This window comes from Arvicanthis niloticus, chromosome 12 (genome assembly GCF_011762505.2).
Source record: "Arvicanthis niloticus isolate mArvNil1 chromosome 12, mArvNil1.pat.X, whole genome shotgun sequence".
In the NCBI taxonomy this organism is placed as follows: domain Eukaryota; kingdom Metazoa; phylum Chordata; class Mammalia; order Rodentia; family Muridae; genus Arvicanthis; species Arvicanthis niloticus.
The window spans coordinates 11866254-11891440 of NC_047669.1; the positions used below are offsets into that span (position 1 = coordinate 11866254).

Sequence of the window (25187 nt, forward strand, 5' to 3'; positions counted from 1 at the left end):
CTTGAGTTTGGCTTAATGCACATCAGGGGCTGATTTAAGAGTTTCTGTAGCACATAGGAAGTAAGGTTGATAGTAATTTGACATTTTGTTAGAAGCGTGTTCCTGGCATTTTGATATACAGTTGAACCTTTTCGTTCTTTGTTTTCAGGAACAACCATTTGAAGAGAATGAAGCATACTTCTTAGATTTGCAAAAAATATCTTTATGGTCTTCAAATGTTTGAAATGTTGGAAATGATTGCCCTAGACTGAACGTATTTGTTAATGCCAATTGATGTCTTACTTAGAACAATATAAATAGCCTTTTTAAGAGTTGTAAAATTTGTAGATCTACTATCTAATGTTAAATGAAACATAAAATATAAACGTTATATAAATGGAGTTTATATATAAACAGTGACACACATCCCTAACACACACATTCATGCATCCATCATACGTAAAAACAGAAGACCAAGGAAGTCTGGGAAACAAGATGAATAAAAGGTTGTTATCACTCAAGATTTTATTGTTCTATTTGTTGTTGTTTTTAATACCCATACTGCCAATACTGAGGTGAACTTTATTTTTTGAAGAACATCTTAAATAGTAATGTTTTCTTATTCTTTAGATGGTCTTTATGGAAAAATCCCATGTTTATCTTTTTCATTGATCTTTTTACCGTTTTCCCCCACTGACATAGTAGACAAAGAAATTTACCAGTTCAGAATATGTATCTACTATAAACCTATGATACCAGTATCATTGGATAGCCCTTCTTTTCTTGGCTTTTCCTTTTCACTTCTGCTGTGGTTCTTTTTCCAGACTTTGTACCAAACCTTGTCATGGTTGTTGCTGTGTATGGTGCTTTTGTATTTCTGTCAAGCTTCCCATAAAGTTCATTCAGAGATAGGCCCAAATCAGAGAGTATCAAGCAAATTAGGTTGAAATTTATGCCTGAGTATATTTATTCACTTTAACAATTATTCATTCACTTTTCAGAGATGCTTTGATGTTTATTTTTATTTGCGTCTTGTGCTGACGTGCTTTAAGGATCATAAAGTAGAAAGAGGAACATATGAACAGGGTCCTACTCATGAGTTTCAACGTTAGAATAATATAATATCAGTATTTGAAAGTGAAATGTTCCCCCTATAAGTTCTTGTGCCTTTTAAAATATTATTCCCCATCTGGTAGCACTGTTTGGGGAGGTATTTGAATCACTCAGTTATGGGGCCTGGCTGGCTGTGGTAGAGGTACAGGGATGGTAATACCCACTTCTGGTTTTGGCCTGAGTAGTCTGCCAAATGTTCATCACTTTTGGAATTCACATTTTCCTGCCATGGAAGCAAGCACCATGCTTTCTCCTACACAATGGATAGTGTCTTCTGAAACTGTAAGCCAACATTTTCTTTCCTCCTTAAGTAGGATCTGTCAGGCGTTCCAGTCACTACAAACGCAACTATAAGGAATACAAATGCTGCTTTTTGAACATGAAACTGTAGAAACATCCTGCTTAACTATACTTATCTGAGAAACATGGCAGAATATGCTAATGTTTGAAATTAGTTGTTGTGTAAAATTATAAAGCATTTTTAATAAGAATTTTGAGAGGGAGGCAAGTTAGAAAGACAAGGGCCTGCTTAAGACATTGGCGAGGTCAGCATAGAATGGAAGCCTGTGCTTCTGCCTCTGAGTCCGGGGTGCTTTGGCTGAGTGTGTCTGGCATGCAGTTACTGCCTGAGTGGGTTGGCGTGCAAGCAGAGCAGCTTCTGGGAATCTGTTGGTTTTCTGTTGCTTTTGACTGCCTGTGAGCTCCCTGAGGCCCTGCAGGAGTGACCCTTCCCCCTGGGCAGATGGCATCCCTGACATTTAGAAAGTAGCAGCGAATAGTAGCTGAGTATGAAAGGGGAATTCGAAAATCACACAATGTATTTCTTTCCTTTGTGGTGGTTTGTGCTCTCTTCAGGAACTATGTGGTAATATGACTGGTTTCCCTTATAAATAACTATATTGTTTTTCACATGTTTATGCCAATTTTATAACAAAAAATTATAAAAGAAAAAGCAGGATGTCTGGATTTCTACTTCTCACTGTCATGACCCAAAGATTTTGTTTTGTCTTTCTTGGTACTGGATTTTAACCATGGTTTATGTACACATTTATATCTGTTAGCATTCTTATGATGTTATAGCATATAGGGAATAAGCATTTTATAGCCAGTGTAGTTTGAGATTTGCAAAAAGCAAATTTTGAGAATATAAGTCAAAATAAGGATTTTTTTTTTTAAAAATTGTTTCAAAGTATCTTAGGTATCAGAATTGATTTGTGATAAAAGATGTCCTTCAGAAACTTTAAGCTATCAAGAATCTTTTAGTTTTAACAAATCATTTATTTTTATAAAGAGGAAATTGAAACCCTAAAATTAGCATGAGTGCCTTTGTCAGGCTCTGTATTTTCTTGGACTGTTCCAAGATAAAAGTGTGTCTAGAGATGTTATATCTGGATTTGCTATTGTTCATTATTATAAAAAAGGGTAGAAAAGAGATGAGTTAATTCTTTACTTCATTTTCATTTATTTGGAGACATTAATGACAAATAATCTAATTCAGCTGTTCATGCCCTATTGATGTAAACCACCTCCCTTGTGGTTGATCCATCAATTATGGCCAAGTTTCCAGTCCCTTGTTCTCCACAACACCCTGTTACTTGGGCCATGGCTAGTGATATGGCAGTGTGCCCTACTAACCATCCTTGGATTCCTGGCTAGCAGTGGGCACCAGTCATATGAAGATCGTGAATCCTCTTAATTCTGGAAGTTCTATAGTATTTACTACAAAACATGGTCTAAATTGGCAGAAAATTTTTCAAAAAATAGAGGTAAAACAGCAAAGGGTATTTGAGTGATCCTTCCAGTAGACACTGGTTTTCTGATCTGTTTTGTTGTTGTTTAAGAATACTGTTTGTATATTACAAATCATGTAGTCGAGTCCTGTTTCTCTCTGAGACTATAAAGGAGGCAGTCTGATTATTCACAGTGTATAGAAGGTAGAGACTGCTGCTGCTTACACTTCCATCAATTTCTTTTAGTTCAGTGATTGACAAAAATGAAAGGTCCTTGCTTCCAGATCCCTCTGCTCTTCCTCTTGCCTTTCACGTTGCATTACTGCAGATAGTAACCCATCCACATGGTCACTACAGGGTTTCCATGTGGTCACTGCAGGGTTGTCCGGGCATTTGCTGAATCTGCTTATTTATGCTTTATTGTTTCTTCTTGTAGACAGGGTCTCTGCATGGGAAAGTAACTTCTTTCTGGGATGGCAGATGTGCCTGGTACACTCTTGCTATAACCATGTGTGTTGTGGTTGATAGAAAAATTAGGAGTACATGATTGTTATAGGGGAGGGTTGAAAATGCAGAACTATTGTAGTGATTTCAGAGTGCGAATGTGAGCAGTTTTGCTACATTTGCTTGTTGTGTGCTTTCATGGCTTGTTTTACACAGATAAAGGGAGGTGGACAGGTTTGCTGAGTAGAGCTCTTCTGTGTCCCTAATAATCGCTTTTTATGAAAACCTTTCCCCGCTTCCTCCTCCTCTGTGGCAGAAGTCCTCCTTCCTTGGGAACCATAGCCCCTCAGTCCGGCCTTTGTTTTTCTCAGAACAAATATGTTCACAGACCCAAAAAACCTTATTTTTCCATTAAATATATAGTAGGGTCGATGGAGTCAAATTGTAATAATACGGTAATCATTTTGAAATGAGTGTTTTTTTTTCTTTTTGGAAAAAAATCTGAACTAATATCTTGTGACTCCACTGTGAGTATAACATACTCTTTCAATAATTTTTCTTAATTCAATAATTTTTCAATAATTTTTCTGTTTTATAGTTTCAACAAGGGTCTGAATATAGTTCTGGGGCCTTATTCCCTATTCCTCTTTTGCTTTGTTTTTTTGGCACCCAAATTCCTTTGGAAATATGTGAGGGGGTCTGCATATTTCCTCAGAGCATGACCTAACTCACTTGCATGGACATAGCAACCCCACCCGTGTCTCTGAGTCTTGTTGATAGGTTTCCACATTGCCTCCTGGTACCCACGCCCAGACGTCTGCTTTTGATGAAAGCATAAACAGGACTCGCTGCCTTCTTTCAGTTATTAGAAGGTCTGGTCATTTTAGTGTGATGGTAGAAACTCTGCTCTTCCGTTCTGGAGAAGTGTGCTTCTAACCCCGGTGATGTTCACTGGCTTTCTGTGAGTCAGTTTTGCACAGCCTTGTTTCCTTAAAGAGACTTGGCAAAGATATGTCATCTTCACCTTCTATATGCCATGCTTCTGTGAAGAATAGAGTCTGGCTTAGTTTACACAGATAAATTGCCTTTATTTCTTCCTTTGGGAAAATCCCTCTCTAATATACTGTTTCCAGTGACCCTTTTCAAACTCTGGCTTCAGTGGCACTCATGGTTCAACCTCTAATACAATAAAACATCCACTTCTACAAAACCCTGGAGGGCTTGGGTTTTCCAGCTAGAAAGAATCACACGATTTTATAATCTTTCTTTTGCGTATACTGAAATGCTCAGTTCTCTTATTATTTTAAATTAAACAGTGTCCTGCTGTTGGGGAAAAAAAAAAACAGGTTGCCAAACAACTTAACATGTACAGCAAGAAACACAGAATTCATGTACTCAAGAGTCCTTAAAAAGTAAATTGAGTCATGGCAGTCTTTATTTTACCTGACTGATATCCTTAGATCAATGTCCACGTTGTTGGCCTAGAAAATGAGGTAAAAAGGAGAGGAGGACTTGAGACAGTTGTGATGTCACTACCAGCAGTAGTTTATTTGATTGGTTTCTCATGGAACTTGTCAGTGATACATTATTGAAATGACATTGAATCTCTAAACAGGATTTTATGGACATCTGTTTCTAAGATCATAAGACAACATGCTGAACTTGAGGGACCAGCTCCTGAGCCACATGAAGGTCAGGGGGAAAGTGCCTTTTAAGTAATAATGGCAAAAGCCTTGGACAGAGATGTCCTAAAGGAGTGTCCTCTGTGACAGGAAGGTATTAGGTACCTTGACCAATCATGGGAAATCAGGACTGGCTTCCCAGAAACCTAATTTTGTTTTAAACCTAAAGGATGGCAAACTATTCTCATCAGGCAGCACTGTCGGGCTCTGAGTCCCTTGTCACCAGAGGTAAGACAGAAAGAGCAGCTGTGCAGCTGACAGCTCTCCATCCTTCAAACAGTGCGGTTCTTCCAGGGAAAGACAAGGGTTTTTGAAATATTCTGCGTTCAGTATATAGTTTGTAATATAGAACAACAACAACTAAAAAAGTCAGTTGCGTTAAAACAATCTATACCTTTGGGGCCAGCGAGGTTGCTGTTGCTCCTGCTGCCTAGCTTAAGCAACCTAGTTTAATCCAGAGAGCCCACATGGTTGAAAAAGAGAACTGATGCCCACAAACTGTACTCTGATCTCCGAGTGTATCCTCTGGCCTGTAAATACACATGCACCCAGTGAGCGTGTGGGATGACAGAACAAATGCTATGACAAATAAAAAATGCAGATGTAAATATGAGTTTATTTATTTCACACTTTTAGTCACTGGTGATAGTGGACCAGACTAACATATCCAGAGTTTCATATTGAGAACAAGTAACAGAAGCACATAAATACATCAAGTACAGATATCTGTGGCATTCTATCACATCTCTTCAAGGTATCTGTCTTCAGGTTTTCATATTTTCGTCAACCCACATAGACATGGCTTTCTTCACATATTCCTGATCCATGCCTTTTCTCTTAAGCTATATAGAATTCCCCATTATCTGTGCATCGTGACTTCCCTAGTCTTCCTCTTCCGTTTTTATTCACATAAACAATTTATCAGTATTTTACAGCTCTCCCAGCAAAATTGCCCCCTGAAAGAACCCTGCCGGCGTTCTTTGCTGCAGGCCGTGGAAAAGTGTACTTTTCTGTTCTCTTACTGAACTGATTTTTTTTTTTTTTATGTTTTCTTGGCCACATTGCAGAACCATGTTAGGCCTTGGGGGATGAAGTCTCATGTAACAGAATTGTCTGCTATCCCATAGGCTCTTTTCTCATTAGATTCCTAGACTATTGCACTCTCAGATTGAATAAATGCTCCTGTCAATGGCGATCTGTCCAGCTACAGACACATGCATGCTAGGGACATAGTCAACTGTACAGTATGCATAGTTATTCCAATAAGAGACTTGGAGACTTCCCAAGTTCAAACTGATAACCTTCTATCTCTTTTGAAAGTTCTTCAGGATAGGTGGGAGACACTCTTTAAAATGTTGGCTCTCTGGACTTTCAGGATGCTTGCTTTACAAATGTGAGTATGTAGGTCTCACCAGGACTTGGGTTTGTCTGTTTAATCATCAGGGAGGAAAAAAAAAAAAATGAACATTTTCAAGATAGCACCTGAGTGCTCCCACTTGATTTTATTTCTGAGAAACAACTTGACAGGCATGCATTGGTGCTGTCCTTAGTCAGGGGAGCTGCCTGTCTTCACAGTATTTTATACCCACTCAGAAGTGTTGTGAGAATTAATTAAACGGAAAATCGTCTAAGACCAACTGCTCTAGAGTGCCACATCAGACCATACTGTTGCTGCTATTTCTGCCTCAGAAGTTATTAAGAATAGCCCATCACTAGCTGGAGTATGTGTTTGCAGAGCACAGCACTGTGAAATGAACAAGTGTGATGTGCTGAACAGAAGTGAGATATTTATGCATCTCTATGACAGGAAAGCTGTAGAGGTATTGGAAGGCGTGTATCTATGACTGATGTGTGTGTGGGGGGGGGAGTGTCTGTGTGTGTAAATGTGTGCACACATGCACGTACTTTGAGTATTAGTCCTGTCCCCATATTGGGAGTGATCTTTTGAATCCAGGGCACCAGCTGAAAGCATGTGATTTGACTCTGACAGAAACACTTGCAGTTGTTTTAACTCAACATTAAGGACCCAGCTATGAGGTTGCTTTGGTCACAATATACAGAATAATGGAAAGGGTGGCTGAGCTTCTCTTGAGTGTGTTCCCCAAAGTAAAACTTGAATCGATTAAAATGTATTAGACCTTTGTTGTTGCTGGGTTTCTTCATTTATTGTTTTTATTCGTGGAAATTAAAATGTTATAACATTTCAGTATTTATTTTTGCTATGCTGGTATTTACTTCAGCTTTATATTAAGTAGACTTGTTTATATTTTCAAATGAGAAATACTTTCCACTGATCAGATATGTTGATAGATAACATTAAAATTCCTGATCAAAAATATAATAAGTAATGTTTTCAGGATTTAGGTATAAAAATATGCTAGATTGCCTTCATCAGTGTCACTGGTTTAGGGACAGATCATTCAGTGTTTCATATATTTACATGATATATCAATGGTGTTGTATCTGTAAACAGATGGAAACCATTGTTTCTTGATCTTAAAATATGAAATTATTCCCATGCTTTTATATTTTTCATTCACTCTAATATGTTGATTGACTGGTTGGTCGGTTGGTTGGTTGATTGATTTATGATATTTAACATAAAATTTACTATTTCAGCAGGGTTTACCTCATGTATAATATTTAGTGTAAAACTCTATTCTTTGCTTCCCCTTGTTTACAACAGCCAAGACTCTTGATGAAAACTTTAAGTCAGAAAAGGAATGTTGGCTCTCCTGTTTGTCGAGTAGCAATCAGCTCATAGGATCCAGCAGCTGGATGTTTAGGGCAGGTGTGAGCTCCTCAGCTCTCTCCAGTTCAAGACGTCTGCTGTTTCCTAGACCCTGGCAGTGGCCTCCTGTTCCACGTAGTCATTTGATTCTTTTCTGAGGGAAAGAAATGGTTTCTGTGACTGTGTCTTGATCACAGAAGATGTAGAAATAAAAAAAGCATAAATAGTCTGAAAAGGTCTTTTAAGATTTTGGTGGTGGTGGTGGTGGTGGTGGTGGTGGTGGTGGTGGTGGTGGTGGTGGGGTGTGTGTGTGTGTGTGTGTGTGTGCGCGCGCGCGCGCTCATGCACTCGCGTGATTTCATTTAGTCTCACTTTTTATCAGAAGGTGGTATGGTTTGCTGTTAGTTAGTTGGTTAGTTAGTTAGTTTTGGTTTTGATTGTTTTGTTCAATTTTGAGACAAAGGTCTGTCTCTGTAGGCCAGGCTTGCCTTTACCTTATAATTCTTTGCCTCAGTTCACTGGGTTTTGGAATTACAGGCGTACATCACCAAGCCTGGCCCATAGTAGTCTTGAAGACATCACACTGCAGTCCTAGACAACCTGGGTTTATCCACCAGCATCCAAAATGTGCATAGCCATAGTTCCTGCCTCCATTGTGATAGTGAGGATTGTGTATGAAGTGTACTTGACAGATGTTTGCATGAAGTAAGTGCTATAAGAGCTTGTTGTTATAATGCATCGATTAATTTCCAGTGAGTACTTTAATTTCTGTTTACTGCCACACAGGGGAAACATGGATAGCCACAAATAGAAAACATCATGTTTGTCAAATGGTGTGTGACACTTATTGTGGGGAGCGGGTGCGGCGGCCAGCTAAAATGGCACCTAAGCTTATGAATGGCCAAAGCTTATGAATGGCACCTGCCTAATTTTATGAATGGCGCCTGACTTCCTCACACTTCACCACTGGCTTATACTGCGCAGACTCGCTGCCACGTAGTATCAGGCCATTTGACGTGTGCCAATGGTGTGTGCCCACGTGGCAGGCTCTGAGTGACCAGGCATGGGGATAAAAGGGAAAGTGGAACTGGGATAGGGGCTTTCAGAGAGATTGTAAGAAAGGTTCCTGAGTAAAACTGCATTGGGAAGAATCTCGTGTTGTGTTGCTCCTTTTTGTGGGTTGGAACAGGGAGCAACAAGTGGTGGCCCGTACGGGGAACAAATTCAGAACCCAAGCAGTCAGGGCAGCTAGCTGGTAAGGTTCCCAGGTAAGTGGGACAAAAGAAAGCTCTCTCAGTTTAGATACTATAAAGTTCCCAGGCAAGTGGGACAATTAGGTTCTCGGATAGGAGACAATATAAGTTCCTGCTTTTGGGACGAGTTAAAGGAAAAGTTCCCGGTTTTGGGACGAGTTAAAAGTGAAAGTATAAGTTCCCAGTTTGGGGACGAGTATGGGAACTTTGATATATGCGTATTTCTGTTTGGCAGCTCTGTGTATGTGTGTCTGTGTATGTGTGTGTGTCTGGGTGAGAGAGAGAGAGAGAGAGAGAGAGAGAGAGAGAGAGAGAGAGAGAGAATGAATATCTTGACACAGGCAGAAGACCATGATGAGGCTGCTGACACTACTACTAGCGTTTAATGGTAGTTTAATAGTACAAAATAGTTGCTTTTATTCTTTGTGTTGGAATACCTCTTTATTTCCTTTTGGTCTGACTGCCGCATAATGCAGCTAACTTCTCCAGGAGTCTTTCTCACAGGAGACTGGTCTGGGGAATTTGATGAGAGAACTGAGGCAGTCTGTCGTTCACATCACTTCAAGCAATGTCCCACATCAGGGAGTGGGTAGGAATTGGGGAGGTTGCTGTGTGCCTGGTCCCCATCAGTTGCCTGTGCCCGTGATCAAGCCCTGATGGTACACACATTTGCAGCAGTGGATCTGGGACAGTTGTCACAAGTATGGCTGACTATGATGGAAAAAAATGAAAATCATTATGGAGATATGGTTTGATGAGACGGACCACTACCCAACAGTTTGAGGAGGGCTCTATGTACCTAGATTCACAGGGTGTCAGGTGGCACTGCAAGGGATGTCCTTGAATTATATCAAGGTAGATTCCCTGAGGGATATGCCTGATTGCATGGAGGTTAAGGCCAAAATCCTTCCCCCATGAAAAGGCATCGGGATGGGTATGATTAGTAGACCTACTGTACAACGACAGAGGTCCAAAAATCATTACAGTGTCCCATATTTGTCATCCTAATGGGGATCAGGCCTCTACTCCCCACCCCCCCGCCCCCGTTAGAAAATGGTAATAGTACCCTATCCTCTTTTTGTCTGAGGTTGGTGAGACTTCTCATCAAATCAATATAAAAAGGGGGATCTGTGGGGAGCAGGTGCGGCAGCCAGCTAAAATGGCACCTAAGCTTATGAATGGCCAAAGCTTATGAATGGCACCTGCCTAATTTTATGAATGGCGCCTGACTTCCTCACACTTCGCCACTGGCTTATACTGCGCAGACTCGCTGCCACGTAGTATCAGGCCATTTGACGTGTGCCAATGGTGTGTGCCCACGTGGCAGGCTCTGAGTGACCAGGCATGGGGATAAAGGGGAAAGTGGAACTGGGATGGGGGCTTTCAGAGAGATTGTAAGAAAGGTTCCTGAGTAAAACTGCGTTGGGAAGAATCTCGTGTTGTGTCTCTCCTTTCTGCGGGTTGGAACGGGGAGCGACAGCTTATCATGAAATATGATTGAAATGGCAATACCCCTCGTCACAATTGTTTAACAAGTCAATTGTCAGTCTGTACACATTTTTCTGTTTCTCGACTATGTGGAAATATCATTGTGTCACTTCAACCTTGTTGTACAGAAGGCTGGTTACACAGTTTATTCTCCATGTAGCAGTTAGATTTGGGCATTTTCAGTGGCATTACATACCTTGATTGATGTCTAATTTAGGGAGTTGAGCTTTCTACCGCTAGTTAGTGTGGGTATTTACTGTTTTACCACTGTCCCCTGTTGTGTGAGAAAATTTCCATTCTAAACAGGAGTCATTTTAGAATCATGTCTATAACTCATCACATTCTTCATATGCTGTTGAGTAGGGATGTATTTCCCGGTATCTCAGCCTCCCTTGTCTTGCTGTCGCTATAGCAGTTAGGAGTGCCTGACATGTACTGACTTACAGTGGATGCTTGCTTAATTAAAAAAATGAGTTCTACTTGCTTGAATATTTATGGACTATATTATTTTAATGTTTTAGTTACTGGTTGCTTTTTATTTGTTTTGTTTGTTTTATTGTTTTATTTTTGAGGCATGGTTTGTCCATGTAGCTCTGGCTGTCCTGGAACTTGCTGTGTAGGGCAGCCTGGCTTTGAGCTCAAAGTTCCTCCTGCCTCTGCCTCCAGTAAGAAATCTGTTCCACCACCACCGAGCTTTTTTTTTTTTTTTTTTTTTTTAAACAAAATAAAACAGGTTTTGAGTATGAACCCCAAACTGGCCTTAGAGTCACCGTGGGTCTTGGGTTGCCTCTGAATCTGCTGTAATCCTGCTGCTTCAGCTTTTTACCTCTATACCCCGATGAATGCCTTTAAATCTATCCTTAGAACATTGTCCCTAGAACACAAGTATTGAGAACTTACATTTCCAAAACCATTATTAAAAGGAAAATCAGAAGCTCCATTTGCTGGCATATGCCCAGTGATCCTAGAACTCAGAAGTCTGACTAAGTTCAAGACCAGCCTCAGCTACTTGGTGAGACTTCCATCTAAAACAGACAAACAAACAAAAACAAAAAGAAACAGCACTACAAATGCTTCTTGGAAAGATAACAATGTTAAAATGTCCTAAAGTCATTAAACTGGAGAACCAAGACTGAGTGCACCATTATAATTAAGCACGTATCCAGTGTATCCATGCATTTGTTGTCAATTCTATGTTGCAGTTTTCTTAAGGAGACAACTATTCACTCACTTATCAATGTCTTTCTAAATTTCTTCTGTGGGCTATGATGTTGTAAACTATTCAGGGTGTCTTGTTTAGTAAAAGTGACTGGCTCCTTCCCTTGAGAAAGCAAACACATACACACATGATAATAAAGAACAGGAGAAATGAGATACACTCAGAGAGAGAGTTCAGTCCAAGTTTTTTGAACTTAAGAACTGGACAGTTAATCTGAGAGACGGTTCAGGCCAACATTTCTTTAAGAACTTGATACTTGTTTAACCCAAATCCCTGTCTGAGATGTGGAGAACTTGGAAATGTGGATATGGATGAAAGCTTGTATGTGGCATCTCGGTCAGACAAGAAATGGAAGGGACATTATCCTACTAGTGTAGTGAAGACTTTTAAATGACAAAGTAATGCAATTGTATGTGTGTGAGGGAAAAAAATCCCTCCAGGCATAGGCAGAACAATTTTGTTGGTGGGGTGGGGGGTGGACCAAAAGTCTGGATAGTGCTGGAAAAGAGCAAGTGCTTTCTTAGTAGCTATGGTGAAATGTGGACATCCCCAAGATAGGAAACATTTTAATTAGAGTGTAGTAGCCGGATTCTATGTTTAAACAGTAATAAGGGACAATCTCGGCAGCCCAGATCAACATATGTTATGGAAAGTTTTTATTGATCCTAAAAAAACATATAAGACATTCAGGCCGATAGATGAAAATAATCAATTGAATATTCAAGTCTAGGGTTCAGTATACAGATGAACCCTGGAGAAAGTATTGAGCATTTTTGTGATATTGGTCATGTTTTAAGCTGTAGATAATGGACTTAAAGAGAGAAGGTACAGAAAAGAGATTATGTGGCAGGTTAAGGGCCCAGGGGCAGCATGGTGACTATTTTTATTGTTATTAACTTATGTTAAGATTAGAAAAATTATTTGTAATGACATGAAACTCTGTTTAATCCAGACATGTAGCTTTCTGTACCCTTTGACTGAATAAGAGATAAAGATGAAAATGTTCCCAGGGGCAGGAGATTCCTGTCTCAGTTTCAGTGGTTCTCAGCTGGAATGGTTGTACTTAGTGACCAGGGGGAGATTCGAAATTGATAGAGACCTTTTGGTTATCATCATTATTATGGGGCACAATCACCGTTGAGTGATCCAGAAGCCAACAAGGGCACAGGCAGTGCTCCTTGAGAAGACGTCAGTAGCTGTTGGCCATACATCTTCCTCTGGGCCACTGATAGGATGATGCCTGGGTCTCTCTGGGTTCTTTCCTCTCTAACTCTCTCTTCTCTGTGTTAAATAACTATACCTCCTCACCACTCACCAGTGCAATCCAGTTTAGGGAAGATGATAGTTCTCTCTGTGCAGGTTGCAAATCTCTTTTCTGAGTCTGGTGGCTCACCTTACTGAGCCTATCCATGAAGCTTGTGTGCATGAGTTCTTCAACAGTGCTTAGTGGGAGCATGTCCCTTGTTTTAGTCTTTGCTCCTGTTTTGGGGGATCTTGATTGAAGGCCATCTCCAACATATCATTTGTCTCAAATATAGTTTTCTTGGGAAACTTGTAATTCTAAGATACAAAACTTAATTTTAAATTTCTAATTGCATTTTCTATTAAGTTACAAGATTCTATTGAATATAGAATTTGTTTAATTTTATACTGTCCTTTTCTGAAACAAACTTATTTATTTTTATAAACCAAGCATCTTGGATGTTGCTAGATAGGTGAAGGGTCTCTTTCCTTTTAGGCTGAAGGTAGTACTCATAGTTTTTAATAGAAATTTGTGTGTGTGTGTGTGTGTGTGCGCGCGCGCGTGCGCGCGCGCACGCTTTAATTACACAGTATATTATTAAAAACACATATACTATACATATTCATAAATATATGCCCAGTTAAGTAAGACCCTGACATTATGTAACAGACCACATTGAAAAGTAAACAGTACCTAGAAAAATCAATTGTAACATTAGACATTTTATCCTAATCAATAATGTCAATATAACATGTACAAAGGTGAAACTGATGGCAGAGGGGATCAGCTCTGCTTTCTTTGATGATGCTTCAGCAGCGAAACATATAGCTCATACTTTGAATATCTCACAGACTCGACTATCAATGTATATAGTGCCTGAGTAACTAGCCTAATAGAAGTCACATTCTCTATGATAGCTGTGAAGCCACACCCCAGGACCAGTGCTTAAAATTACACCATTTGAAAAGTAATACCAACCATAATTGCATTTAGAAAGTGAACTAGTATAGCCCTCACTTCTTAGAAATAATTTTCCTTTTGATAAGCACAGACACAGACACACACACACACACAACACACACACAACACACACGCACACACACACATACACAAAATCCTTGATTGACAGTCGTTTCAAGGCCCCAACTCCAGAGGCATTACATCCATATTGGAAATACCATTTGATCTCCTTTATATGAGAAACTTCAGTTTCAATTTTTATGTACATTTACATGAATATAGGTGTTTCTGTGGGTATCTGCCATGTAGCTAGAAAGGTGACTGTACAAGAAGGTTTTAGGAGAGGAGTTGAGAGGGTAATAGACCATGCGTGACACCAAAGTGGAAAGGACTCAGGAGTTAGAAGATGGGAGAGAGGTGGGAAAGGATCACCACCCAATATGGAGTGTGTCTGAAATGTCAAATGGAATCCATTCCTTTGCTAAGTCCTTAAAAAGAAAAACATTTCCAGGCAAGCTTTCCTGCTCTCCTCTCATTTCTGCTTCGTGTTCTGTTGCATGTACACTGGCACGTGTTTGAATATTTTTATCATAAGTGTTGTTAAAACTAGTGTATTTTGCTGTATGTGATTTTCCTCCAAAGTGTTACATATTTTATCTGATTGGACATGAAAGGAAAAAGAGCAGGAATCATTATTTTAAAGTATGTATATTTATGTTCTTCTTAGTTAAAGCAAACTGTGCCAATGCTTATCTGGTCCACATATTCAGTTAATTGAAGAGTCATGTTGCCGAATATTTTCTGTTTATTGGATTATTTGGTGGTTCCAAGAATATATTTTTGACATTTCATTTTATTTTTTGATTTTGTATGAATTCTTGAATTTTTGTCATAATTTAACATTTTCATTTTGAAAATCGAGCACATTTAAATATCACACTCATCTATACATACATGTATGTGTGATTTTCTGGGAGTCGAATCTTTTTATGTGTTAGTTTTCTACCATTGGTTTTCCAAGCATCTTCAGTGTATATTAATGAAACTCTGTTATGCTACATGGGAGGGAGGTAGATCCCTTCACCCTAGGACACAGCACGAATCACTGTACAAACGACACGAGACAACACAGGGTTCATCTCCCACATGCTGTCTGTTAGGAGCAGGGCCTCACTTTCCCTTCTGCTTGTGTCTAGAGAGCTTTGTGTTTTCCTTTCTCTTCTGACAAAACTTTCACTGTCTAATACATTATCAACGATGGTAAACAAACTGTTAAAAAGTGAACCTTCACAGCTTCTCTTGCTTGACTGAGAGCAAGTCAAATGATTGGAAACTCCGTATTTAATATTCCCATTTGTGCTGGCTAGTTTTATGTCAGCTTGACACAAGCTAGAATCATATGAAAGGAGAAAACTTCAGTTAATAAATAAATAAATAAATAAATAAATAAATAAAGCCTCCATAAGACTGTGTTGTAAGCAGACCTGTAAGGCATCTTCTGAATTAGTGGTTGGTGGGTGGAGGGGACAGCCCAATGTTGGTGGTGCCATCCCTGGGCTGGTAGTCCAGGGTTCTATAAGAAAGCATGCTGAGAAAAACATGTGGAGCAAGCAAGTAAGCAGCATTCCTCCATGACATCTGCACCCTCCTACCTTGCTTGAGTTCTTGTCTTGACTTCCTTCCTTGATGAACAATGATGTGGAGCTAGGTGTAAGCCAGATAATCCCTTTCCTCCCCAACTTACTTTGGTCATAGTATTTCCTCAGAATAACAGAAGCCCTCTCAGGTCTTTGACACTATAATCCCAATTCTTGATTTTGTGAGTTTTAATTGTTTTCATTCAACATTTTATGTAAAATAATACAATATTTATATTGTTGTAACTGGGTTGTTTTCGTGCAGTAATGTCTTCAAGGTTCATTCATGTTGCTATATGATGTAGAATTTCCTTTTTGAGAAACAGCATTGCATTATATGCACATTTTCTTTATCTGTCACTTTTTGATGGACATCTAAGTTTTTTCTCGTAAATAGTGGTACAATGAGGAAACTGTAATCGCTCTTTGAAATCCACAGTTCAGTAATACTGGATGCTAGGTCATATGTTTGTTCCCTCTTAAGGTATTCTAGAATTTTTCCACTGTCCTCCATCGGCTCTGTCACTTTGCCTTTCCAACAACAGTGTGAGACACCCTACTGGTCTTGCCAGTGCTAGTCTTCCATTCTCCTTGCTTAATATCAACGATCCTCACAAGGATGTGATTCCTTCTTTGGATTTTATGTTCATCTGTCTATTAGAGGTAATAAGGAACAATGCTCTGAATGCTTTGTCTTTTGTATATCTTTTTTAAAAAGTATTATTATTGTCATTCTCAAAACCTAAACTTGTTTTAAAAGTATCTTTTCTTTGTTTTATGTTTATTCTTATGGACATTTGTCTGCATGTCTACATGTATACAAGTATAACTTGTGTGTTCCTAGTGTCCATGGAGACCAAGAGAGGGTACCAGACACCCTGGAACTAGAGTTATAGGTGCTTGGGCACAGGCTTGAGCATCCTAGGAATTAAACCCAAGTCCTCTGAATGAGTACCAAGTGCTCTAACCACAGAGCCATCTCTGTAGGCCTTCTTTGTCTCTGTTTACTTCTGCATTGTAAGGCCTTCTTAGATCTTTGAGGATTAGCCTGTTACTGAATATACGATCATCTGTTCCCATTCAGTGCTTGCCTTTCACTCTGTTCTTGCCGTGTAGAGCATTTCAATAGGATGTCATTGATCTTGCTGTGCAGAGCTTTTCAATATGATGTCAGTGCTCTTGCTGTATAGAGCATGTTAATATGATGTCATTGCTACTGCTGTGGAGAGCTTTTCAGCGTGATGTCATTGCTCTTCCTGTTTAGGGCTTTCAATATGATGTCATTGCTCTCACCGTGCAGAGCTTGTCAATATGATGTCATTGCTCTCACCGTGCAGAGCTTGTCAGTATGATGCCATTGCTCTCACCGTGCAGAGCTTGTCAATATGATGTCATTGCTCTCACCGTGCAGAGCTTGTCAATATGATGTCATTGCTCTCACCGTGCAGAGCTTGTCAATATGATGTCATTGCTCTCACCGTGCAGAGCTTGTCAATATAATGTCATTGCTCTCACCATGCAGAGCTTGTCAATATGATGCCATTGCTCTCACCGTGCAGAGCTTGTCAATATGATGTCATTGCTCTCACCGTGCAGAGCTTGTCAATATGATGCCATTGCTGTCACCATGCAGAGCTTGTCAATATGATGCCATTGCTCTCACCGTGCAGAGCTTGTCAATATGATGTCATTGCTCTCACCGTGCAGAGCTTGTCAATATGATGTCATTGCTCTCACCGTGCAGAGCTTGTCAGTATGATGCCATTGCTCTCACCGTGCAGAGCTTGTCAATATGATGCCATTGCTCTCATTGTGCAGAGCTTGTCAGTATGATGCCATTGCTCTGCTTGCTTTGTTTCTCTTGTCTGTACTTCTGGTGCTATGTCTATTAAATTATTACCAAGTCTCTTCTCATGAAGTTTCTGTTTTCTTTCCTAGAGTATTTACATCTTTAGAGCCATTTTTAGTTGGTGGTATCTGACCTCCTCTAACCTGCTTCCTTTCTTGTATAAATCCAGTTTTTCAGCACAGTTTATGAAAGAAACTTCACTTTCTCTGCTGTTTGTTCTCGGCACTTATGTAGAAAAAACATGAATTTTATTATATGTGTTTCTCTATTTGCAGGCCATCCTTCCATCTTACCTCTGTCTTTTTGTTCTTGCTACATTGTTGTGATTATTAACATTTTTAACATATTTTAAAATCAGCAATGTAATCTACCTGTGTTCTTTCTTTTCATGAACAATTTAGCCAACCACTGTTTATGCTCTTTTCTGTTTCCATTTGGGTTTGAACTAGAGAAGTGTCCTGTTTCTGCATTTGGATGGGTACCGGCCTAGATCTGAAGGCGGTTTGAGTGATCTAGGCTCTGCTAGTCCACAGACACAACCTGCATCCATTTTTGTTTGTTCATGTAACTCCTTCCATCACTGTCTTGTTTTCAGTCTGTACATAGTTTACGCCTTGGTCAAGCTCCTTCCTGCTGTCTCAGCCTTGTGCATGCTATTGCAAATCAATTTGTCTTACCTTTTTTATAATTCCGTTGTTTACTGATACTGCACAGAAAACTGACTTTTGGGTTAGTGATCTCCTTAAGGGAAAGACCATACCTTATTTATATTTTACACCTTAATATATAAGCAATAATTAACCATACTCCCCATTTGCTCATTTATATATTTTTTATTTTCTTTTATTGCTGATCATCTTTGTCATTTTTCTCTTCTATTTTAGGGCTCTGGCAGTTCAATAGCCTCTGCTCAAGTTTCTACTCCTGTCACAGGACATAAGAGAATGGTCATTCCACACCAGCCACCCTTGACTGCAACCAAGAAGTCTTCAACGAAACCACACTGTGTACCCCAGGCTGCGCCCATCCCAGTGACTCCAATTGGAACACTCAAACCCCAGCCTCAGCCAGTTCCAGCCTCCTACACTACAGCATCCACTTCTTCAAGGCCCACCTTCAATGTGCAAGTGAAGTCAGCTCAGCCCAGCCCACATTACATGGCTAGTCCATCCTCTGGACAAATATATGGTCCAGGGCCTCGTGGCTATAACACCCCACAGGTTCCTGTATCGGGACAGTGTCCTCCTCCTCCTCCTCCTCCAACTTGTGTTGCCACCGAGTATGCATATATTCCACCCTCAGGACATCAGCCTGAGTCTGGATATGGGTATACCTCCAACCAAGGACGCTATTATGAACCCTATTATGCAGCAAGTCCTAGCTACGGGGGCAGACATGACGGCGATTCTGCTTATGGACAACAGGTTCAACCTAATACCTGGAAGCGGGAACCTGGGTACGCCAATCCTGGAGCAGGGAATCAGAACCATCCTGGCATGTATCCAGTCAGTGGTCCCAAGAAGACCTATATCACAGACCCTGTTTCAGCTCCCTGTGCACCACCACTGCAGCCAAAGGTAAGAAATCTACTAACACAGCAATAGAGAAAAGAAAATGAGCGTTTCACCTAGAGAGCACCATTAAAGACAGGCATGCATGTCAGTTCTGCCGTTAGCAGATCCCACTGCAGAGGAAAATAGAGAAATGAAGAAGGTGAGTGTAGTCCTGTTTACACAGTACCAGTATCCTTCAGCATCCTGTGCAACCAGTGGCTCAGGAAGGATTATCTTACCAAAAGCTGAATGAATGTAGTCTAGAAAGTCTGATCTAAAGGTGGAATCAAAAATAATATATCTTCCCACTATGACATTTTGTTTTTTACAGCAAACCTTTCTGTGTAATACAGAAATGTCTTCATATATGTTGCACTTGCATGGAATCTGGATATATTTGCAGTATCTCATGTTTTGTCAGGTACAAGAAATTCCCAGATCTGTAGAAGAGAGGTGTCTAAGGCAAGCATAGGAGCTGCTAACATTCAAAGCCTATGGTAAGGTGGTAAGAATTCAAGCAGCGTTTGTACTGCAGTGACTGCTAGGGTCAAACAAGTAGCCAAGGCCTCCAGATACAGATGTGGTCAAGTGGATCAAAGAGGCAGGCTACTTCCCTTTGGGAAGAAAAAGAGACCTTGGGGCTTGTTTATTGGCCCTTGCTTTTCAGATCCTGTATTCTCCAGGAAGGGTCTTCCTCTTCTGTCTTTAACTCTATCAAGAATGTTTGGAAATCCTTTGTGAATGGAGGTTTTCAGAGTATACAGTCTCCTTTTCATTTCATTATACCATTACTACTTCTGACTGCAGAAGTTATACTATATTCCCTACTCGTCACAACTCAGGTTTTCCCCTACTCCTGGGACAACACATGTGTTCCCTCTCAGCATGAAATGAAAACAAATGAGAATTACTATACAAAGGGTTAAATGAGGAGCTGAGTGAGCTTTCAGTCACTGGGTTAGAAGCAAATTCCCCCTTTCCATGTAGGAAGTGCTGTGAAGATTCCAGAGTTGAGTAACCTTTGGTTACCCTGAAGCAGAATGGTAATTTGAACTGTTGGATTGTGTAGAAGATTAAACCATATTTTTCTCAATAATTTCCAAATTTTGATCAGATTGTTAGTTTTATAACAGATCATTCTCATACTCAACTTTGGATCAACAACCAAAAAAATAAAGTCCTTTTTGGTATATCCTGGCACTGGCTCATAGATCTTAGATGAAAGTTACTCTTATATCATTGTGCTGCAAGCAAGAATCAGATTCCAAGTAGTGCCTATGATAGGCTGCAGTAATCCACAAGCCTCAGCTATGACACTTATATCAAAGTGGGCTAACCTTGATCATTTTTTTAGTACAAGGCTTACACACACACACACACACACACACGTGTGAGTGAATTTAGCTAAGAAGGTAGTTCTGTGAGTAAAGCATAAGAACCACATTTGGAATCTTCAAACTCAATTAAAAGCTAGGTGTGCATGGGCAAGAGAGCCAGGCTAGACAGAATTAGCAACAGTACAAATTCCAGTTTAGCAACAGAGACCAAGTATTCAGACCCTGCCTCAATTTATGAGGAATGTACTGTGGTATTTAGAAGGTCTGCCCATGTAACTTTGCTGTGTAGTTTAAGCTTTCAAAACAAACACAAAACCTAGCTTTTATCTGGGGGAGGGGGCAATATGTATGTGCATGTATATGTATTTGCATTCATGTTTTCATGTGTGAACATGACACATGAGGTTAATTTCTGGTTCTGTCTCCATAACTCCACACCTTACGTATAGAAGCCCACTAGACAACTAAGTGACATTACTCCAAGAAAGAGCTAATGTCAGAATGGTTTGAGGGTGCTGCTCTACAAGCAAGACATGGTTTGACCCTATATATTATAAATCCTAGTTGCACATTTAAAACTGTTGATAGGGAGGGATGGGCCCTTGATCCACTGGTGTTGTGACTTTTCCCACCTATTTAGGCCATGGGAGTATTTTATTAACTACTTACCAGAAGTTGCCAAACTTTTGTTTGCTAATTATTTGAGGAAGTTAATTACTCAAAATGATTAATTACATTATTTTTGATATTGGGTGTCAGTGGATGGCATATCACTTTTCTAAAAACTGAAATATTTGTTTTTTAACAGAATCATGTCTTTTCACATCATATTCAATTTGCAAATTAAATTGTAGTTCTCATTGTGATTATAAAGAGGTAGTTTGAGTTTGGGATATAGCCATGTGTCTGTGCTGTTGGAAGGGAAAGGGACTGAGAGCTCCATGGCATCTTCAGCCTGTGCTGTGGGCATCTGCTGATGGAGAGTGGGTCCTAGCTCAGAGCAGAATGCTACTGAATCCAACACCCCTGTGGGGAGAGGCCTTTTTGTTCTGATCATTGTGTCTGCTTGGCCCAACTATGTGATTTCCACCATCAGAAATGAGCTCCCAGTGCCTCTCTGTATTCTTCTTTAATATCCTTTAATCTGTTTGAAGAAAAACTCGACCTCTTTGTCACACTTTCAACCATGGTAAAGAAGAGTGTCATTTTCTAATTAATTAGGGAATGCAAAGAGTTGGAGATTTCCATAGCCTGAATAATTGCATAGGGAGGGCTGTTCAGTGTCCCTGTTGGCTTTGATTTGGTTTTGTTTATTGAGGTACTAATGGAAAAGATGTTTTGCATCTTCAAACAGTGACCTTTCTGTACATTGAGGGTTTCAGAACATTTGACATTTAAACTACTGGGGGTGTTTGTTTGTTTGTTTGTTTCTCCTCTGTGTTTTAGATCAATGGTTTTAATTTTCCTACATTGTACAGCATAGAAAAGAGAAGGGAAGAAGAAATATAAGGGAAAGAAGGGGGAAGGAAGAGAGATAAGCTCACAACATGGAGGCCAAAAACTAGGTTTAGCTTTGTGTTCTCACAGCATGCTGAGCGGTTAGCTTGCACACTACAGAGACACAGTGTGCACTCTGGACCAGCTGAGCTTAGTTCCTTGGGAAACACTGTTATAAGCAAGCCTTTGTAGAGAAAACGTTCCCTTCCCAGCACAAGTCTGTTTAAAGATACACTAGGGTCTTTTGCTCTCTGGTGATGTATACAAGCAAATTTTGTTGTTTTTGTGGAGGGAGTGTCATTTTGCAGGTGTGTTTCCTGCAGCATTCAAATAAGGTGGCATGGCTTAATGGATGCCAGGGTCTTGAATAATGAATGCCAGAGTCTTGAGGGTCTTGAAGGCGTTATAATTCTTAATCATATAGTGATAAAGTCACTTTGGTATCCATTTCCTGGCCATAACTCAGCCCTCTTATAGCGACAGATATCATTCACAGTGTGTGAAGACACTGCTGCTATGTAACCAAGAAAAGTTGGGGGATTCATTCCCCTCGTGTAATACACATGTTAAATTCTAAAATCAGTAATCTATTAAAGTGCCTTTGAAATGCCCTTTAGGATGATGCAGCCTTAAAGAATGTCAAACCATCCCTCATCTCATCTAACCCAGAGAGTTTAGCTATCAGAGGGCAATAGACTTAATTTTTCATTTAGATTTGGGGCTTGGGAAATACATAATAGATCAGGAAAAAAGCAGTATGAAAGGAATTCCCAGACCTACAATTTCTATAAAGCTTAAGGAAACATTTGAGAATGGCATAGTAGCATTCCACATATCCCAGTGGAATCAATATGTGTATATTTCTTTAGCTTCTTACAGTGGCATGTATCAAGTGTTCTGCAAGGAAATTCTGGTATGTAAAAGAGAGCTATCCCTATTGAAATTCTTGTGTTAATTGCTTCTCTTTCCTAGGAGCAGAGGAATAGTGAGATAGCATTCAGAACAGGCACAAGGGTGAGCCTGGACATGTGCCAGGGCTCTCCTGCTACCATCAGATAGTGCATGGTGGAAAGGATGGAAACAATACCTTGAGGCCAGTGAAAGGCACATCATCAACGCCTCTTTGGGCACTGGCCAGTTTACAAAGCATGTTGTGACCCTTATGAATCCATGAATATTAGGTGAACACAGGTCTAAGCTTTCCTTTTGCTCATTTATAAGTCACTTGCTTCATACCATGTGACAAACTCCCGGAAAGCCATGTCAGATATCTTAAATATTTGAACTTCTGTTCATGCGCCTGGATCGTGACATCTTTGAGTGTTTGGATGGCAGGCGCTGCACATCCATGCTGCTTCAGATGGACCTTCCACAACCTATGCTATATGCAGGGACCAGCTCACACGTCTGTGGTGCCGTCTGAGTGAGGTCAGCAGCTGGACTGGAAGAGGGGAAGTACCCCTTAAATCCCTATAACTAGGCTTCCTCTTCTCTGGCACTCATTGTCACACATGACCCAAAAAATGACACATGATGGCTGTACTTCAGGTTTGAAAGAGGGAGTTAATTATATGTTTAGCAAGCAAGAGTAAAATGAGAAGATGGAAACCCAAATAGACAAATTATCAAATCAGGGGTCCAAAACATCCAACAAAAATTGCCTGGGGAAACCCCTTTAAGACAGCCAGCTGGAGTTCCCAGTAGAGAGCCCTGGACACAGCAGAATGCCCCCATAAGCAAATCTTTTAAGAAAAAGAACAAATAACAGTAGGGAGAGATCATCATCAAACTAGGGGCTTACAAACATCCAGCGGAAATCTCTGCAAGCTGAGGCAGGAGGAGGCTAGAATCCCCAATGAAGCCCAGTGCAGAGCAGTGTCCCCTTTGATTCTATTCCCAGCCCCTGGGCCCCACAGAAACGTTCTTATCAAGGACAAACAGTAAGAATCTCTCTTGGAAATGATTTTCCTTCTAATGTCTCTCAAGGACACTGTTTGACACCATGAGCTGCTTATCCTGTCTCCACTGCTACCCTTCTTGTCCTGGAGGAGGGGGATCAACCCATCAAGGGGCCTGGGAACACTTGACCGCAAGCATGCTTAGGTCTGAAATTGAGGGCAACACCTTTTTACTTACCACTGAGTTTTTTTTCTTTGTATTTTTCAGCTGCACCCCTAAAGTTGTTTGTGTGTGTATTTGTGTGTTCTGAGATCTGAGTTTAGCTCAGTGGTAGAGATTTTTTCCCAATTTATTCTTCAGCTATTGTGAGGGTGGGGGAAGAAAGTGTTAAAGTTTTTTCCTAGGTATACTGTTTATACTCTTAGCTGGGATGCATGAGAGGGAGAGAAGCCTCTGACTTTCCCAATACACAGTGTTTTCAGTCTTCCTGGTTCTAACTATTCTTACTATATTCAGTTCTATTTCATTGTGATTTAAATTTCTATTTTTCTTTTGTTTACTTGTGTTTAACACATGAGCTGGCCATTCATATTTATTTGTCTTAAGTGTCATCAAACATTTTCCAATATTAATTGTAATATAACATGAACACGGAAGAAAAAATATTAGCTCATGAAGAAAGATTGAATCTAAGTGATGGACATGGGAGTGATACGAAACTATTGTTTCTGTCATTTTAGCCCTGTCACTTATTTTTATGGTTGTGTTGTTTTGTTTGTTTGCATGTTTGTGCTATGATTTTTAATGAAAGTGTAAATGTGAGTCTCCCTTTTCTCCAGGGGTTGCTGGCCCCCAGCCTGTAAGGACAAAGGGAGCAGGGTTTGGACTGCTGTGAATACGGTGGGCAGACTTCCAGAGACCACTGCAGTAGGGCAGTATGTTCTAGGAGTAGGGTGTGTAAGAGCTTTGAGGGCTACAGGTGGAAAGAGCTAATTTGTCATGACAATACAGCACCTAATTGTCATGCATGCAGGAAGCCAGACTGAGACTAGTGCTGAGTTATGCTCCTCCACACAAGGTCATTCTTCAGATAAGGCCAGACAGCTTTGTTGAGGAATGCTCTGTATACAAAGTCAGGCAGAGAAAGGAAAGTCCTACTGAGACAGGGAGTCCTCCATTTTCCACCAAGCTCAGCAAGTCATCTTGTCATTAATAGTGGGGTTCTTTAACATGTAACCTCCAGTGTGAAGCACCACAGCTTCAGAGATGGCTGTTCTAACAGATGCTCTTAAAAAGAACTTGGTACTGAGCCATTGTAAGGCAGCCCATACCTACCCACAATATTAAGTGTTACTATCCAGCGCCCTGAACTAGTACCTTAAGAATGGTTTGTGAACATTAATTTTCATTTAAACTTTTTATGTGCTGCAATGTTTTCAAAAAACTAAATAACATCAGATTTTGTGTGTTGACAGTAAAAACACATTCTAAATTATCAATTTTATCCTCTTGTTTCATTTAATTCTATATCAAAACAAATCCCTTACTTATTGACATGCACCTTTGGAAATGT

At 40.1% G+C, this 25187-nt stretch overlaps 1 protein-coding gene across 12 annotated transcripts in view; it reads left to right on the forward strand.

Moving 5' to 3' along the window:
• Positions 1-25187, forward strand: part of Lpp (LIM domain containing preferred translocation partner in lipoma) — a 597622-nt gene that overhangs the window by 350280 nt on the left and 222155 nt on the right. For all 12 annotated transcript variants that reach the window (XM_034515315.2, XM_076942742.1, XM_076942739.1 and 9 more), the window contains one exon: positions 18213-18905. In XM_034515315.2, the coding sequence (XP_034371206.1) occupies positions 18213-18905 (693 nt within the window). The remainder of the gene's footprint in view (positions 1-18212; positions 18906-25187) is intronic.